The sequence below is a fragment of the Cannabis sativa genome, chromosome 1 (assembly GCF_029168945.1).
Source record: "Cannabis sativa cultivar Pink pepper isolate KNU-18-1 chromosome 1, ASM2916894v1, whole genome shotgun sequence".
Classification (NCBI taxonomy): Eukaryota; Viridiplantae; Streptophyta; class Magnoliopsida; order Rosales; family Cannabaceae; genus Cannabis; species Cannabis sativa.
Window position 1 is genome coordinate 50042592 of NC_083601.1, and position 18688 is coordinate 50061279.

An 18688-nucleotide genomic window follows, 5' to 3' on the forward strand; every position below is an offset into this window, starting at 1 on the left:
TTTCGAAATTCTATATTATATTGTGTGCTTAAGATGATTGAATGTCATCTTGATTGCTGCTACCTGCATGGGCGCTTCTAGGGTAAGGTTTGATTTGAAATTGGTTCTAGGGTTCAGGATTTGATTGTGACATGTCTCTCATGTTCTTTGCCATAGTTATTAAGTTGTTTGCTTGAACTATTGAAGGATGAAGTTTATAAATGATTTTGCGAGATCTAAGCCTTTATTTGGGTGCCCCCAACGTGCAGGTGACATTGCACTATCTTGAGATGTGGGACCCCAAAGATTGTTTCCTTCATACCACGTGGTCGAAAATAATATTCACGTCATCAAGTCAAAATTTTGGATAAGCATTTCTTTCCAACCAAACGAATCCTAAGAGATTAAATTATATTTATACAACCCCAATCTCTTTAGTAAAAGGGAAAATAAAATTTTAAAAATGAAGTGAGAAACAAAAGGTGATTTAAACATAGATTTTTTTTTTTAATTTTTTATAAAATAAATATGTGTTTGTTTTTCATTTAAGGAGAGGGAAAGTAAAGAAAAAGTGTCAAAAAAAAAAATAATTAATTGTAATAATAATAATAATAAAAAAGGAGAGAACACAAAATATATTATAATTTTTTTTAAAAAAAAAAATTTCTTAAATTTTAAAAATAATTTTACCATTTTTTTTTTAAAAAAAATGTTCACTAAAACTAAATTATAAAACTATTAAAAATAAGCGTTACTAAAGGCATCCAAAAATGTATATTCATATTTTCAAAAAAAAAAAAAAATGTATATTCATAATCACTTCGAATGTAATGGCCAGTATACAGCTTGCACTTAATTTTCTCGTTTTCTAATGCAATATTTGGGATAACACTAATTTATATGAACAATATGAATTTAATTACAACTCCTTAATTAAAAGAATATAAGGAATCAACATGTAAAAGGAAGCTTTGATCACTACCTATAATCATTAAATCATATAGTCTGTTCACTTTCATCTACATTTTGTTTGTTTGTCAGTGTGTTAGCAGTAATGTAGCTCAAATGAATCAAAATCTCATAGTTCTCTAATATAAATCTCTCAAAGTTGAACTTTCTGTTGGGGTTAGGAATGTGTGTAGATAGAAAAACCGAAAAATGTAGGTACGTATAGAGTGTTCTTAGGTATCACTTCTTTTGAAAAGTTATCATGCAAATGAAGGCAAGCACACGGCTAATAACACCGATGAGGATGAGTACTAGTATGCATAGAATCCAATGATGAAGATCATAGTCTGTCTGTTGAAGAATTGCACACCGAGTTATCAGCCAGACTCCATAGTGCCTGCATTTCGGGTCCAGATTTTTTCTTATATAGGAATAGGATGTAAATTGTAGCTAATTCTGTAATGTTATGAAAAGGGTTATTGAGTTATGACATACCTTTCAGCATTACCAATCACAAATGCTTCTAAAGCCCACCTAGGGTAGCAAATCTTAGCAAAATTCATGACCATTTTACTTCCACTTGTTCGTGATGAGATAAGAGTCAGCACAACTGGAAGAAGTACAGACCACTGCAAGAAATAATAGCTTCATTAGAATTAGAGAATGAAACGAGAAAATTCGAACAAATAAATATATTCTCTCTTCTTTTCTTTTACCAGTTGAGCTGTGCCTTGATCGAAGAAGATGGCAAACGCGTATGCTATACCAGTAACACAATAAACAAGACAGAGAAGAACAGTATAGTTATCTGCGAAAGAAGATCTTGGATTGGTGAGGAAATAGAATGTTGAGAGATACACCACAGGTTTGACCACTACATTGAAAAGATCAATTGAATCCTTAGCTAGAAAATAAGCCAAACTGCTCATGCCAGAGGAACTTTCTCTCCAGTAGTGTAACTTATCCATTGAGAACGATCTCAGAGCCGAAATTTTGCACAGAAGAGCTGAAATTAGAATGAAAGGCAGTAAAAGAAGTCAATGCCAGAGGAACTTTTCATTGATTGCTTACAGTATAACTATCAAGTACAAAAAAATTATGGCGAAAAACTTTTTCTACTTACAAACTGCAATAATGGTATAAGTATATGCAGCTGCACCAAACTTATCACTCATATTAGCAAGTGATCCTAAGCAAGCTCCAGCAAGTAATAAAATCAAATAATCAACAGCTTGCGATTTAGCTTCTCGAAGTCTCTGCTTACCAACCCTGGAATGCCATTAACACAAGATCAGAAGATGCAATTTTCTAGCAATATGGGCAGAACTAGTTAGACATCACAACTTAAATAAATACATTTTGTTTTCCATAGAAGTTGAATTTTTCAAAAACCTTCTAATATTTGCTAAAAATATAATAATTCATGTTGCCTTAGATTTTTCTTCCAATTCTTACAAACTGGAGAAAAGGTTTCTACTAAATTATTTCGGTGTGTGCATGGAAGTGGCGTGCGCATTGAATGGATCCATTCCGTGACATGACATGATTTATCAGTAACTCAACATTGGCACCGTATAGGATTTGCAAGATTTACTAATAAGATTCTCAGTAGCACAATTAGAAAACACGAAACATAAAAAAGAAGAAGAAGAAAAGCATTTTTACCTCCCAAGGAAGTATTTATATTGTTGGAATACATTTGGTGTTCTTCGTCTTGATAAATCTTTGGTACTCAGAAAATTGAGCCGGATCTTATCCTGGTGCAGCACCACATTATTTTTCACATCTTGCCATAAATCTTCGGCAAATGACTGTTCTTCCACCTCAGCATCAGTAGGATTTGGTTCATAAGACTCCACAGATGTTGAGGATGATGCAGTATCAATTGTATTCCGCCTCAAATCAGGGGGCACTCTGTACCCTTTATGAATCATCCATCTGACAGGAAGCTCTTTATAATCTACTTTTGCACCTTTATCTGGAACTACAATACCCTCTAAGATGTCGATGAAGTGATCAGGTGGATTTACACGATCAGGGATAATTATCCCAAGCCCTGCAAAGTAGTCTTCCACTTTCTTCACGGGTCCATGATACACAGTAAGACCACCCTTTGCCAGGAGGATCAAATCATCAAACATCTTGAACAAGGCATAGCTGGGAATAGAAAAACTTCTATTAGAGACAGTGAGAATACAAAAAGTGAGAGACTCAAATAAACTTTTGGTTTTGAAGGACTGTCTTCCCTAGACCATAGAAAAGACTGGGAGAGTTTCCTGTACTAGAAAGTTTACATAGATTGCTTTCATTTAAATGTATTTTCTGGGAGACCAAACTTCGTATTCCTTTACTCATCAAGACAAAGTTGTTTTTCATTTTCTCTAAAAAAAAAAGTATGAAGTAACTTCAGCTACCTTGGTTGGTGAACCACCATGGAGACATTGACTCCCTCAAGAGCTTCACGTCTAAGTGCTCTAAGAAGTTGCTGCGAGGTTGCACTGTCCAAACCAGATGTAGGTTCATCCAAGATCAAAAGTGAAGGCTCCATAACCATCTCCAATCCAACATTAACTCTTTTTCTCTGACCTCCAGATATTCCTCGCTTCTCTACTGTCCCGACCAAGGAATTCCTTACTGCCTGGAGCCCCAAAGACTCAATAACTCTTTCAACAACTAAAACTTTATCTGGTTTCTCCAAGTCCACTGACAGTCTTCACAATCACACACATAAGCAAAACATTACAGAAGTCAGTCATAAGATGGACATGGACAAGACAGTTACCATGCACAGTACATTTAACCTGAGCAATGACAATAATTACCAGAAACACATATACTATTCAATGTTATCTAACAATACATTCACAAAAATAGTTATATCAAGGCATAGATTTTAATTTAAACAACTTTTAGTTCACATAACTCAAGCCATGAATCGACAAAATAATGCAAAATAATCAGCATAACTATATGTCAAGTTAGTTGTTGAGTTTGCAAAGAGCTCACAGTGACATTGCATACCTGCATTTTGCACTGAACCATAGATTCTCTTCCACTGTCAAGTTTCCATGAACAATATCATCTTGGGGCACAAAACCTATGATTTTTTTATAAGAATGAATTGATTCGTTTTTTCCATTTATTAAAATTAAACCAGACATTTTGCATCCAATCGCCTTTCCTGCTATAGCTGAAAGAAGTGTTGTTTTTCCAGCACCTGATGGGCCCATGACAGATGTAATGCGACCAGGCTTGATATTACCGGTAACACATCTTAAAATATGTTTGTCTTTTCCTTTCAAAGTAAGGGTTAGATCTTTAAAAGAAATCTCCATTAAAGGCCGTTTCTTGATTCTGTTATCTGTAGCCATTTTGATTACCCCTGAGAAGGTAAGATCATTGTTATCTTGTTGCTGAGCTTTCTCCTTTTCAAGTTGAGCATATGCATACTTGAAAATTTGACTGTTGGTACTTATATGCTTTCCCTTAGGCAGATTAACCGCACTTGCTACATCAAAACTAAAACCTTCAAACTTCTCTGGATTTTCTTCAATGTCACGTATTCTATGCATGAGATCCTTATGTTCCTTTACCTTTCCTTCTGATTGCACAGATGAGGTCATAGATATACCATAATCAGTTGATTTTGCAGGTGACATATCCTCATCACTTTTGGGATTGTATTGTTCCAAAATCCTGTCCTTCTCGGGATCTGTTGCATTTCTTGTAGGAGAAAATGAACGGGATAATTGAGCTTGCAATCCACTTGCATGCTTCTTGACAGCATTTTTAGCAGACGTCCACCTCTGTCGTGCTTTGACTGTCTCTTTTGCACTTCGGGCAGCTGCTTCTCTGGATTTAGTCAACCTCCTCTGTCTAGTACTTAGAACTTGGTCAGAACAGTTGTAAATAACTAGTAGAATAATACCAAGAGCTGCCTGCATTAGTAATTGAAGAAATAAGCTTTGCTACTCATAAGATAGAATGAGAATTGAAGTTGCGAAATTTCTAAAATACTACAATCATCTAAAAGGTGCTTTATTTAGCTAGCATAGTGTGTTAACATAAAGTCAAACATGTGTGCCAGTGCAGCCTCCCTAGAACAAGTACTAACTTACTATAATTATCATCCCATATGCTTCGATGTCTTGGCTTTCTGTATTTGGATCACAACGCGCCAACTTGAAGCAATCTAATAGAGGAAAGGTCGTTAGGTATAAACCGAGAAATAAGTACACCAAACGTGGAAGTTGAAATTCCAAATTTATGGTGGATGATTGTACTTGTAGCACACATAGATGAACAATTGCGATTATTATTGAATACAAATGAAATAATTCCAAATTGAGAAGAAAAATTTACCTTGCTGAAATGTAGAACCCATCCTACAATAATGTCTTTATTATACATAGCAGAAGAAGGAAAAGAAAAATGTTAGCATTGCATAATGCAGATTAAATCGAGTCAAAATCAAATTATTGGGGAAGTATGATACTCAGTTTGTAGTAGCAGATGTATAGTGTATCATTATGTGAGTAGAAAGATGTCATTACCCACTGCTGCAATTAGTCTTTTTTGTTGTTGTTGGGCAATACGTGTTGGGTTTTATGCCCTAAATAAAACTCATTTCAATATAATCAGATTTACTTATTAATATAGATCAGAAATAACATTTAATGTTGCATGGTTCACATGATTTATTTCATGATTATATGTACATAATGTATAAATTCATCTGAAACCCTTTTCACATACTTGATCCTGTTTATTGTGTCGTCAACACATTGGAAAGTAAACATGACTATGTGAATAAAGTTTCCTAGATTTATCAGACATAGGGTTTTACTGATATGATAATCTACAACAGAGTTTACTTGTATTTGGAGAAATACTATGTTCTTTCCAGAACATTGGTTAAAGTAAAGCTCAGGTTGGATGCATGGAGTATGCATCGAAAGGGACCGATATTGAACTTTGACTTAGATTTATTAAACTTACCGTAATATCTATTCAAGTCAATATCGCCAAGTTGATCCTAGATCAAATGATCTTAATCCTGATATGATTAGGCTCAATCTTGAAAGGCTATTCGTGTTCTTTGATTTGTTAGTTAAGCCTACTTTTAGGTCAGGGTGATACGTACATTTTGGGAACACGGTAGTGCAATTGAGTGGGAGCGCTAGCATAAACATGGAATCTATAGCTTCTATCTGGCGAATAGTAAGCAAAGGATGATCTCCTTCGAGCTTGACCAAACGAACATAAATGGTGGAGTACTCATTTCACATTAGCTGAAATATCATTTATACGGGGTCAAGTGTTTTAAGGAATAAATACATTGTAGGGTGTAACGGTAATTTAATCCCTTTACAGTGTAGATCATTCATATAGAGGATCATTGATCACATTAGGATTATAACAATGGATAACTAATGATGTGTCTATATGGTGGAACATATAGAGCATTCTATATAACTGAGAGTGCAATTCTAAGTTCTATGCGTGGATTCAACGAAGAATTAATAAGTTAGTGAATTTTAGTGCTAAATTCTTGATCTACTTATTGGAAGCTCGGTTATATAGACCCATGGTCCCCCCACTAGTTGAGATAATATTGCTTGTAAGACTCATGTAATTGGTTTTGATTAATCAATTATAATTCACGAATTAGACTATGTCTATTTGTGAAATTTTCACTAAGTGATGGCGAAATTGTAAAGAAAGAGTTTATAGGGGCATATTTGTTAATTATGATACTTTGTATGGTTCAATTAATAAATATGATAAATGACAATATTATTTAATAATTATTTATAGTTATTAAATAGTTAGAATTGGCATTTAAATGATTGAATTAGGAAATTGGCATTTTTGAGAAAATCAGATACAAAAGGTGTTAAAATTGCAAAATTGCAAAGCCCAAGGCCCAATCCATTAAGTGTATGGTCGGCCACCTTTGTAGCTTTTTTAAATGATTTTTTCATTATTTTAATGCCATATAATTCAAATCAAACCCTAGAGGAATGCTATAAATAGATAGTGAAGGCTTCAGGAAAATAACACACTTTCTGAATCAGAAAAACCTGAGCCTCCACTCTCTTCTCTAGCCGCCACTCTCTCTCTCTTTTCTTCCTCAATATTTCGAACCTCTCTTAGTGATTAGAGTAGTGCCCACACACATCAAGTGATACCTCAATCATAGTGAGGAAGATCGTGAAGAAAGATCATCAGCAAAGGAGATTCAGCATCAAAGATTCGGAGAAGAGATCCAGTTCGGATATTGATAATGCTCTGCTACAGAAAGGAATCAAGGGCTAGATATCTGAACGGAAGGAGTCATATTATTCCGCTGCACCCAATGTAAGGTTTCTTAAACTTTATATGTGTTTATTTCATCGTTTTAGAAAGTTCATATTTAGGATGTTAATAAACATACTTGTGAGTAGATCTAAGATCCTGGTAAAATAATTTCCAACAACTGGCCTCAGAGCCATGGTAATTGATTTACTTGCAAGAAATTTGGACTTTAAAACGATTGTTTGTATGTTCTTTGGATGGTATCATGTTGTATTGAGTGTTATTTGATGATTGATTGATGTTTGTGAAATTTTCGTGAAAAATAATTGTGATTTCGTTTCTGGAATTATTTTTATTGGATAGTATGGAAAAAATTAAGCAAGTTAGCCTTTTACAGAACTCAATTTGGATTTTATTTGAATTAGTTATGATTTTTTGAAGATTTGACAAAATCGGGGCTGTGCTGATAGTTTCGCACGATCGCGAACTGTCCGTACAGTTTCGGATTTTTTCCTTTTTCTTCAATTTTTCATACTTTTTCATGGAATTAACTTCCAATTTTTTGTATGGTTTTGTATATATACTATTACTATTCCTAATTCAATTCTAATTATCATTTTGAATTAATTTAATTTTTTTTAAATTAATTCAAGATATTAGTGTAATTTGAATTCGAATAGAATTAGTATTTGTCTTTTTGCTTAAAAATCTATCTTATTTTTAAATTTGATTATATTTTTTTTAAATTTAAGGTCAGATTTTTTAGATATTTATAATATCTTTTAAGATATTTATAATATCTTTTAAGATATTTAAGATATTTTAAAAATATCTTTTAAGATATTTATAAAATCTTTTAAGATATTTTAAAATATCTTATCTTTTAAGATATTTAAAAATATCTTATCTTTTAAGATTTTTTTTAAATCTTTTTAAGATATTTTGACCTTATTTAAATTTAAAATAGACATTTATAATCATGTAATTTTAAATAGATATAAGATAAAAAGTAGGTTTAATTTTAAATTTTTTTTTATTTTCGAAATTTAATTTTAAATTCCGAAATTAATTTTTTTTTAAATTATTTTTCGAATATTAAATTTTTTTTAATTTAATTATTTATTTATTCGAAATTATTTATTTAAAATTAAATAAATCCTACTTCCAACTATCCAGCTAACCCTGTTGCAGGAGTATGTGTTTTAGCTTGTTTGTAAGTTTTCAAAACCTATTATTACTTGATTGCAAATAGCCATGGTTACTTTTTGCCAGATCTAATGATCTGATGGCTCCCTTGGTCAAGATAATAATTTGTAACAGGTATATTTACAATCTTCTTTCATCTGTGTATGACCTAGCAACATGATAGGACCCATCCAAAGTGTGCCTGTGTGAGCCTATGTGTTTAATTTGATTATAGATACATATAGGTTGTTGTTGCTAAAATAAATTATCATAGTTCTTGATAGAATTTATTTAGGCCCATTTAGTTATTGGGCTTATTCAATTAATAACAGTTGTTCTTATTAAGGTTAAATTCCTCTCTTTTGGGCCTTGTGTGAGAGTTGGGAGCCATAGAAGTGGGTACGACATACTGAACCCAGCACCCCCTCACACAAACCACCCCAATTGTGAAGGCCCATTTGCCTGATTTGAATGACTGTACTAGGTTAATTACACTAGTTTAACCTAATAAAAATTGATTAGCAACATAATTAATTTCATTTATTTTGAAATTAATTTAAGAAAAACATAGTTTAAAGAATTTTTTTTATTCTAAGCTAAACTGTGTGTATTTTCTTGTATTTAATTAAATATAGAATTATAACCATCTAGATTCTTTCTGGAACTTAATTTAAATTTTTCATTAAATATTCCTATTTAAGTTGATATTTAGTTATCTTCAACTAACCAACTTAAATCAATATCTTTTGAATTCAAAATTTCAAAATTAAGTTGAGGAATTTTAGGCATTGGTTATTAAGATTCTTTAGATATTTTTTAAGTTAATATCTTTTCGAATATTAACTTAAAATGGAATATTTTCAAATTAAGTGGTTACAACTTAATTTTTGATATTTAATTAAATTTAAATTTGAAAAATATTTAAGTTCTAGATTTTTTTCTAATACAACTTAAATTAGATATTTTTTCAAATTTTGTGGAAAAGATACTTAGTCAAATAAGATATTTTCTAGATAGTTATTTCTAGACTACTTATTATTTCTAATATTAAATAGGAAAATATTATACATTGTGAAATTAATTATTTAAATAATTAATTTTGGTACAATTTATTTTAAGTATATTTTTTCCTAGTATTAAACTAGAGATTAATAATTAAGCCTTCTCTACACTTAATTATTTATTTCTTGAATTTAATACATTTAATTAATTTGAAAATTAAATATCTAAGTTGATTTTTATCATCATACTTAAATATTTCTTTTTCATGACATTTAATTAAATAGAAAATTATTTTTAGTTGAAATTTATTTTTTCAACTAAATTTAAATAATTTTCAAAATATATTTTTTCTTTATTTTATTAATCAATTTTCGAAATTGCATTTCTTAAATGCTAGAATTTCGAATTTTATCTTGAAAAATAGATTAAGTTGTAAATTAATTATTTTAATTAATTCTTGGATCAACTTAAATCAATGATTTTTTCATTTATTGATTAATTTAAAATAAATTGAATTAAAGTATATTATTAGAAATAGAATTAATTAGTCAAAGGAAAATCTAGATAGGTGATATTTTTGCTTGAAGTATTTTTCTAGTGTATTTAATTAAATAGAAAATTAATATTTAAGTTGATTTTCATCATCATACTTAAATATTTGTAATTTTTCTTATATATTTAATTAAATAGGAAAATTATATTTTTTGTTGTAAATTAATTTTATTAATTAATTTTGGGCCAACATTAAATTAGAATAATTTTTTCCAGGATTTATTTTTTATTTTAATATGCATTTTTCGAAAATTGTATTCTTATATACTTTAATTTTTCGTAATGCAATATATATTTATAGAAAATTAAATTTGAGTTGTAAATTAATTTAAATTAATTTTGTAACAACTTAAATATTTTTTCTAAATATTTATTGGAAATTATTACTAAGATGGAAATAATTCATGTTATTTTCATATCCATCTAAGTAAAATTTATAAATATTAAATTAAAATTTATATTTAGAATTTTTCATTCTAAATTGGAAATTTTAATTAAATAAATATATATTTAAAATAAATAGAATAAATAAAGAGAATAAAAGAAAATACAACTCTTTTCAAATATTGAGCTTTATTATAGAGACATTCGATCTCCATTGTGGGTTTTACACCGCGTTTGTTTTAGTGAGTAATCCTCCCTAATGGAGGAACGTTCATTAGCAATTTCGCACCGTTTAACCTCGCATGATAAGTAGTTTGTAAGTGTTTTGTATGGTATGGATCACCCTAATGGTGGCGACCATACTTGACTTGCAAATTATGAAACAATGGTGGAAGCTCATAAGATAGAATTGCCTTGACTCTCGCCTAAACGGGACAACGCTGAATTCCAATCTTGATCGAATAAAAGGTTGCTAGAATGTTTAACATTTTAGACGAGCTGACAACTCTATTCAATGAATGGTAGCTTTGACTCTCGCCTAAACGGGACACTGATATCAGTTTGTTGAAAACCTTGGAAATTATTTAGGATTGTAAGTTTTAGTATTTTCACTTGTCATTCCTACTTGCTATATGCTTATAATTTCTGAATTGTGTATGAATTTATATTGAACCATGTTATTTTCTGTTATTAAGTTGTAGTTTAATTTCGAATCTTCATTGTTGGTCTAACTTGGCTTGTTTATCTAATGAGATAAATCCCTAGTGGATTTTCACCATTAGACATACATAATAGTGTTAGATCTCGAAAGATAAATATTGTATATGCGACATCTAGCTGTTCATCCATTGATGACACCTTAGACTAGTATTTTTATGATATGAAACAAGAAGATTATATAAATAAGATTACTTTGACTTTCGCTAATCGAAGCATCGTTGGATTCTTATTTTAAACGAAATTATCCTAATTCCTCTTAGCTTATTCATTTCGAATTAGCTTTCAAAACATATCATTGGATGAATGGTCTATAAATCATTTCATGTCATTTTATATGACGCATATGATTATAATCCCGAAATTCTATTCCCAATTGATATAAATCCTCAATCTTAGAAATCTCCTACTTGTATGGGCAAATCTGACTTAGAGTTTGTATTAGTAGTGCTGGTCCAAGATAGAATTACTCATAATATTTGGTATAAATTTAAGTCTTTGACTTTAATTTTAGATTCCAAATAGAAATTTTCTTATATTTCTAATTCCAGAATACAATACAGTTACACTTTTTCAAGTGTTTAATATCCATCTTCTATTAATGGATTAAAACTGTATGGAATATGAGTTAGGTATTCTGTGACCAGGATCCACTTGAAGTATTCTAAGAACTCTTTGATGTAACTAAACCTATGTCATCATAGACACTACCATTTTTTTTAATCTATGGCATTTGTATCTTGTTCATAGTGACTTTGACATGATCAATCTCTGCAAAGAGTTAATATGCCTATATCCACTGAAAGTAGTTCATCTCATTCGCAGATGGATGTACATTCAGGGGTGGATATGAGTTTTTCGTTGTATTCTTAAAACGATAACTCTAGATTATACCTTATGCAAAGAAATTTGAAATGTTTGAAAAATTTCATTAATTTCTAGCAATGGTTAAACACCATTAAGGTAAGTGGTTAAAGATCTTGCGAACTGATAGGGGTGGAGAAATAGTTAGTAGATATGCAGTTCAAAGATCATTAAATTGATTTTTGAATTATATCCAAACTTACCTCCCCAGAAATTTCGAGTTGCATATTGATGATTAGTTACTAGTCGTTGCCTAAATCCTTCTATGGTAATACAATTTCAGAATGATGTAATGGTTGTATACTTAATGTGAATCATTACTAGATTCATGGATGACCTAATCAAAATCTTAAGAAAAGCTAGAACTGTTAACCATGGTTTCTTAGCTATTCTAAGTGATTAGGGGTGGACCATCCCATTGTCAATAGATAAGAAAGTGTTTGTTCAAACAAATACTACTTTTCTAAGAAAATGACTAAGTCTGGAAAACAAGTAGCAAATAAAGGAGATATTTAATTCTTGATTCCAAAAGTGTTCTATCATCTTATATGACATATGATGATCCCACTGCCTCTGTTGTCTTGTCACAACCAAAGAGGTTAATACCATTTAGTTTTCTTCGACATAATTCGCGGTACCTTGTCGTAGTGGGAGAGTTTCTAGGAACTCACCTTCTTATGACTTGGGAGACACTAGTGATTAAAATCCATTGTGAGTTTAAACAAGTAATGGATTGTCAAGATAAGAAACTAAGAAGAAAGCCAATAGAACTATGGTTTAATCCATTCACATGGAATGACCTAAAGTTTTCTATTACAAGGACATAAAAGGAAATTTTCGTTAATAAGTCTATTCTATGGACTTAACAAAACTTCCTGTTCCTAGTATTATAGGTTTGAGTTTATCTAAACCTATGGCTTGTGGTATACCTGGTAATTACTTACTCTAATGCAAGCAACTTACTTTAGTAAGATGCTGAAGCATTTTCTTTCTAATGGCAATCTATAGAAGCTTCACAACTTCTTAGGTATAGATTTTATTTATCTAAGGAAAAGTCTTAACTATTCTAGAAAAGATAAAGCCATGAAAGAATTTCTTACATCAACAGTGAGAGGTCTTAGATATGCTTTTGTATGCCTTAGACCAGACACCTGCTGTTGAGTGGGAGTAATGAGTAGGTATCAGATTAATCCAGGAGAAGAACATTGGAAGACAATCAAGTAAATCCTAAGATTAAGAAGAGGAACTATATGTTAGTCTATAAGGGTGTGTTTAAAACTCTTAGACTACACCATATCAGATTTCGAAATTTGCCTTTGTGCTAGAAAATCTTTCTGATAAGATGGTGATTACTCTGGGGGTGGAATAGTGATTTTGGAGAAGTGTAAAAACCTATCTGAAGTCTCTAGGTCTACCAGAGAGAGACTGAATGTTAAAGCTGCAGGAAAGGTACTTATTCAGTCTAAGGAAAGTTCTATACATCTTTGGCACCATTCCAAATTGCCTTAAAACTACTAGTGTTAATTTCCTGATTAACCAAAAGTAGTTGCCAAAGGTATAGAATCCAGTATCCCAAGAGAGTAAACATATAGAGAGGAATTTCACATTATCAATGATTTTGTGATTAAAGGAAGAGTAATGGTGGAGAAAAGGTTGTGGTTAATTCAACCTTTCAGATCCTATTACGAGGAGTTTACTACTACTACACTTGATTTGCATATCAAGGTGTTGAGATTATTTGAAACGCACTTTTTGTTTTATATTAGTGCAAGTGGGAGTTTGTTGGGTTTTATGCCCTAAATAAAACTCATTTCAATATAATCAGATTTACTTATTAATATAGATCAGAAATAACATTTAATGTTGCATGGTTCACATGATTTATTTCATGATTATATGTACATAATGTATAAATTCATCTGAAACCCTTTTCACATACTTGATCCTGTTTATTGTGTCGTCAACACATTGGAAAGTAAACATGACTATGTGAATAAAGTTTCCTAGATTTATCAGACATAGGGTTTTACTGATATGATAATCTACAACAGAGTTTACTTGTATTTGGAGAAATACTATGTTCTTTCCAGAACATTGGTTAAAGTAAAGCTCAGGTTGGATGCATGGAGTATGCATCGAAAGGGACCGATATTGAACTTTGACTTAGATTTATTAAACTTACCGTAATATCTATTCAAGTCAATATCGCCAAGTTGATCCTAGATCAAATGATCTTAATCCTGATATGATTAGGCTCAATCTTGAAAGGCTATTCGTGTTCTTTGATTTGTTAGTTAAGCCTACTTTTAGGTCAGGGTGATACGTACATTTTGGGAACACGGTAGTGCAATTGAGTGGGAGCGCTAGCATAAACATGGAATCTATAGCTTCTATCTGGCGAATAGTAAGCAAAGGATGATCTCCTTCGAGCTTGACCAAACGAACATAAATGGTGGAGTACTCATTTCACATTAGCTGAAATATCATTTATACGGGGTCAAGTGTTTTAAGGAATAAATACATTGTAGGGTGTAACGGTAATTTAATCCCTTTACGAGTGTAGATCATTCATATAGAGGATCATTGATCACATTAGGATTATAACAATGGATAACTAATGATGTGTCTATATGGTGGAACATATAGAGCATTCTATATAACTGAGAGTGCAATTCTAAGTTCTATGCGTGGATTCAACGAAGAATTAATAAGTTAGTGAATTTTAGTGCTAAATTCTTGATCTACTTATTGGAAGCTCGGTTATATAGACCCATGGTCCCCCCACTAGTTGAGATAATATTGCTTGTAAGACTCATGTAATTGGTTTTGATTAATCAATTATAATTCACGAATTAGACTATGTCTATTTGTGAAATTTTCACTAAGTGATGGCGAAATTGTAAAGAAAGAGTTTATAGGGGCATATTTGTTAATTATGATACTTTGTATGGTTCAATTAATAAATATGATAAATGACAATATTATTTAATAATTATTTATAGTTATTAAATAGTTAGAATTGGCATTTAAATGATTGAATTAGGAAATTGGCATTTTTGAGAAAATCAGATACAAAAGGTGTTAAAATTGCAAAATTGCAAAGCCCAAGGCCCAATCCATTAAGTGTATGGTCGGCCACCTTTGTAGCTTTTTTAAATGATTTTTTCATTATTTTAATGCCATATAATTCAAATCAAACCCTAGAGGAATGCTATAAATAGATAGTGAAGGCTTCAGGAAAATAACACACTTTCTGAATCAGAAAAACCTGAGCCTCCACTCTCTTCTCTAGCCGCCACTCTCTCTCTCTTTTCTTCCTCAATATTTCGAACCTCTCTTAGTGATTAGAGTAGTGCCCACACACATCAAGTGATACCTCAATCATAGTGAGGAAGATCGTGAAGAAAGATCATCAGCAAAGGAGATTCAGCATCAAAGATTCAGAGAAAGAGATCCAGGTTCAGATATTGATAATGCTCTGCTACAGAAAGGAATCAAGGGCTAGATATCTGAACGGAAGGAGTCATATTATTCCGCTGCACCCAATGTAAGGTTTCTTAAACTTTATATGTGTTTATTTCATCGTTTTAGAAAGTTCATATTTAGGATGTTAATAAACATACTTGTGAGTAGATCTAAGATCCTGGTAAAATAATTTCCAACAATACGATCCCGCTGAACAAAACACCTCACTACTACCCGAATCATCAGCCCAAACGTTAGCCCCTCCACAAGTATGGTTTGGCTTTAGAGGAGGTAGTTGGTAATGGTATCTGTAAAACATTTATCAGTGAAGCATTAAATATCCAAGTCATTGAAAACCAATGAAGAAAAATGAAATGGTGATTCAGGAAATGGTGGAATCTAAACTTACGGGTCACATACACCGGTTGTCTTATTAAGCGTTGCAAGGGGACAATAAGCACCCAATGGACAAGCTGCAAGAAGGCGAAATCAGTTGGTAACAGAGAATCAATTGATCATGTTTCACACTAACACAGCAGAAAACAAAGCAAGGAAATACTTACGTATCATACATGTAATACCATGAGGACAGAAGAAGCCCTCACAACAAGTGTTACACCTAAGAGTTCTTGCTGGCATGTCTTCTGAATTACTAAGTTCAGAAGGCTCTTTGGAAATTTGATCAACACTACAGGCCCATCCCGGTTCACAACCAGAAACCCAAGATGTTAAATTACAGTTCTTATTGGGTTTTAAATAGTTATCAGTCAATGCACCAGGAAACAAACTGTTAAAGTAGAACTTCATTTCTGCTAAAGTACACAAACGATTTGTAATATCACCTGTTAAGCCAATACAGTTACTATAAGTAAAAAACATAAACTAAACAAAAAGATAACAAAAATTTGAGATAGTTGAAAAATAATGTCACTGAACAAGATAAAACATGAATTGTGGCACTTGTAGCTTACATATCTATAAAAGATACTATTGAAAATATCAACTTTCTCACGTTTAAACATGAAATTAAATAAGTCCAAATCATGAATGAAATTCTTTCAACAACTTAACTGAACATTAATGTTTCCTCTGGCTCACCAATAAATAAAACTTACTTAAATACCAAACAAATAAAAGAAAAGAAAAAATAGAAACTTCTGATTTACAATAACAAGTACTTTTATTATACCTTCGGTTTTTAAAATGCAAGAAGATAAGAAGTCCAAATTGCTGGAAAAATTAAACGCTCGATTCCAATCAACCTGTCTGAAATAACAAATTCAAGTTCAAAATATTAAAAGCAAATCATTAGGCACTCCATTTTTTTTTTTTTGCAAAAATTTCTAATTTGAATCTTTTCTTTGTTTTTTTCATGCATTTTCTCAGCAACCAAACAAAAAGGCCAAAGTAGAAACAAAAAAAATTGACTCACGGATCTTTAATGCAGAAACTAAACCGGTTGCCAAGATCACGACTAAGATGATCAGTGAGGTTGGAGAGACGTTTATTAAGAACCCGTGTAATTTGAGGAAGAATCAAAGGATTGTTGAACTGGTCAAAGTCTCCAACATTTTGGCACTGCCCAAGCTTAAGAAAGCTCAAAACAACAACACCCAGAAAGACAAGGATACCAAAGTTGAAAGCTTTAAGCTTCTGAAAGCTCATCTGAGCCAACTATAACTTCTGGGTTATGAAGTCCAAGTGGGAAAAAAGAAGTGAAAGTTGAAATCTTTGAAAACGGTGGATTGGATAAAGATCTAGGATTGTTCAGAGCTTGGAGTTTAGACGATTGTGGCTCATAATAATCTAACAATGTAGTGTTGTCATACAAAGTTGATAAGTCAGTCAAACGCGGGAGAAGAGAAGAGAATAGAGTCTGCTGTTCTAACTCATTACGTTAAATTGCCGTCTATTGGTTTCGGACATTAGTTTTTAGTTTTCGATTGGTTCAATGAGACAATTTTATATTGTGATTCTTTCTTATTTTCTTCCTTGTTGGCCTTACCTCATTGGTTCTTCTCTATGTTGATCTTAAATTATGTTTTATTGGGTAATTACTATATAAATGGATTCATGACTTTTTTTATATAATAAATACTAATAATTACTTTTCAACATATGACTTTGTCCGTGCCTTCGTTTTTGAATACTAAATTTTTTAATTTGTTACGTTTGAAGATATGTTTTCCATAAACAAATAATTATTTATTAATATGGTGCGTGATATCCTTGTTAGAGATCTATTTCAATAAAAAAAACATTATTCAAGTAACAAGAAAACTCACTGGCAAAAAAAAAAAAAACAGTAACAAGAAAACTCACACCATATATTATGATTACTTAATTTAAATTTTTACCCTTTTTATAATTCGCCTATACTTCTTATTTTATTTTATTTATTTTCAAACGTTCCTTTCCCTTTCCTAATATTATATATTATTTTATTTATAACTATATATAATATATGGTGTCAGCTATAGTACACAAATGGCTAAAAACGTAACCAAACACGTTACACTGTGAATTGACTCTAAAAATGACACTTATTTTTTCTAGCTTTAAAAAATATTTTATTGCATTTATAAATTACTTTTTAACGGGTTACTTATGTTACACTTACCGGTTTAATATTTAACTAAATTTTTAAGCTAATTAATATTTTTATTCTTTGAACTTTAACATATATTAAATTATACCGTCTGAATTTTTATTTCCATTAAAAATTTTCCATGAACTATGGGTATTTGTTGGATTTAAGAATTTTTGGATTTTTGTTAACTTTCATTCAATTTTACTATTTCAGTGATCGTTTATGTACTAAATTATACTCTCAAAAATTTCATATTTACCAAATCATGCCCCTTAAATTTTAATATACACCAAATCATGCCCCCTAAACTTTGATTCATGTTAGACTTTTCTTACTAAAATTGGACAAAAGTTCTTAAATCCAACAATCATAATAATTCATGAGAAATTTTTAATAGTCTTAAAAGTTTAAAGAGCATGATTTAATACATGTTAAAATTTAGAGGGTAAAAATCCTAATTAGCTATTTTTTTTATTATGATGTTGAGATCTTTAGTGGTATTTTACATCAATTAATGAGGGGTCTAAATTTCACATCACCCTTATTTTGGCACTAGAAAAATAACTAGAATATATGCACTGGCGGACCCAATAAAAGACCAGTGTGGGCTTAAGCCCATGGTGAAAAAAATATTTCTTTTACATCTTAATTTAAAAAAATCTTTTAATTATTTTAATTTCCCACAACAAATGCGCAACAGAATAG

At 31.1% G+C, this 18688-nt stretch overlaps 1 protein-coding gene across 1 annotated transcript; it reads right to left on the minus strand.

Moving 5' to 3' along the window:
• Window positions 1-858: 858 nt before the first annotated feature.
• Window positions 859-17332, minus strand: LOC115706838 (ABC transporter G family member 24). Its single transcript, XM_030634586.2, has 15 exons — window positions 16826-17332; window positions 16583-16659; window positions 15957-16235; window positions 15803-15866; window positions 15591-15701; window positions 5481-5516; window positions 5290-5324; window positions 5046-5119; window positions 3949-4865; window positions 3342-3638; window positions 2593-3084; window positions 2051-2196; window positions 1644-1933; window positions 1423-1556; window positions 859-1324 (listed from the first exon to the last, which is right to left on the minus strand). The coding sequence occupies exons 1-15, from the start codon at window positions 17056-17058 to the stop codon at window positions 1168-1170; spliced, it is 3342 nt and encodes a 1113-aa protein (XP_030490446.2). The 5' UTR covers window positions 17059-17332; the 3' UTR covers window positions 859-1167.
• Window positions 17333-18688: the final 1356 nt, after the last annotated feature.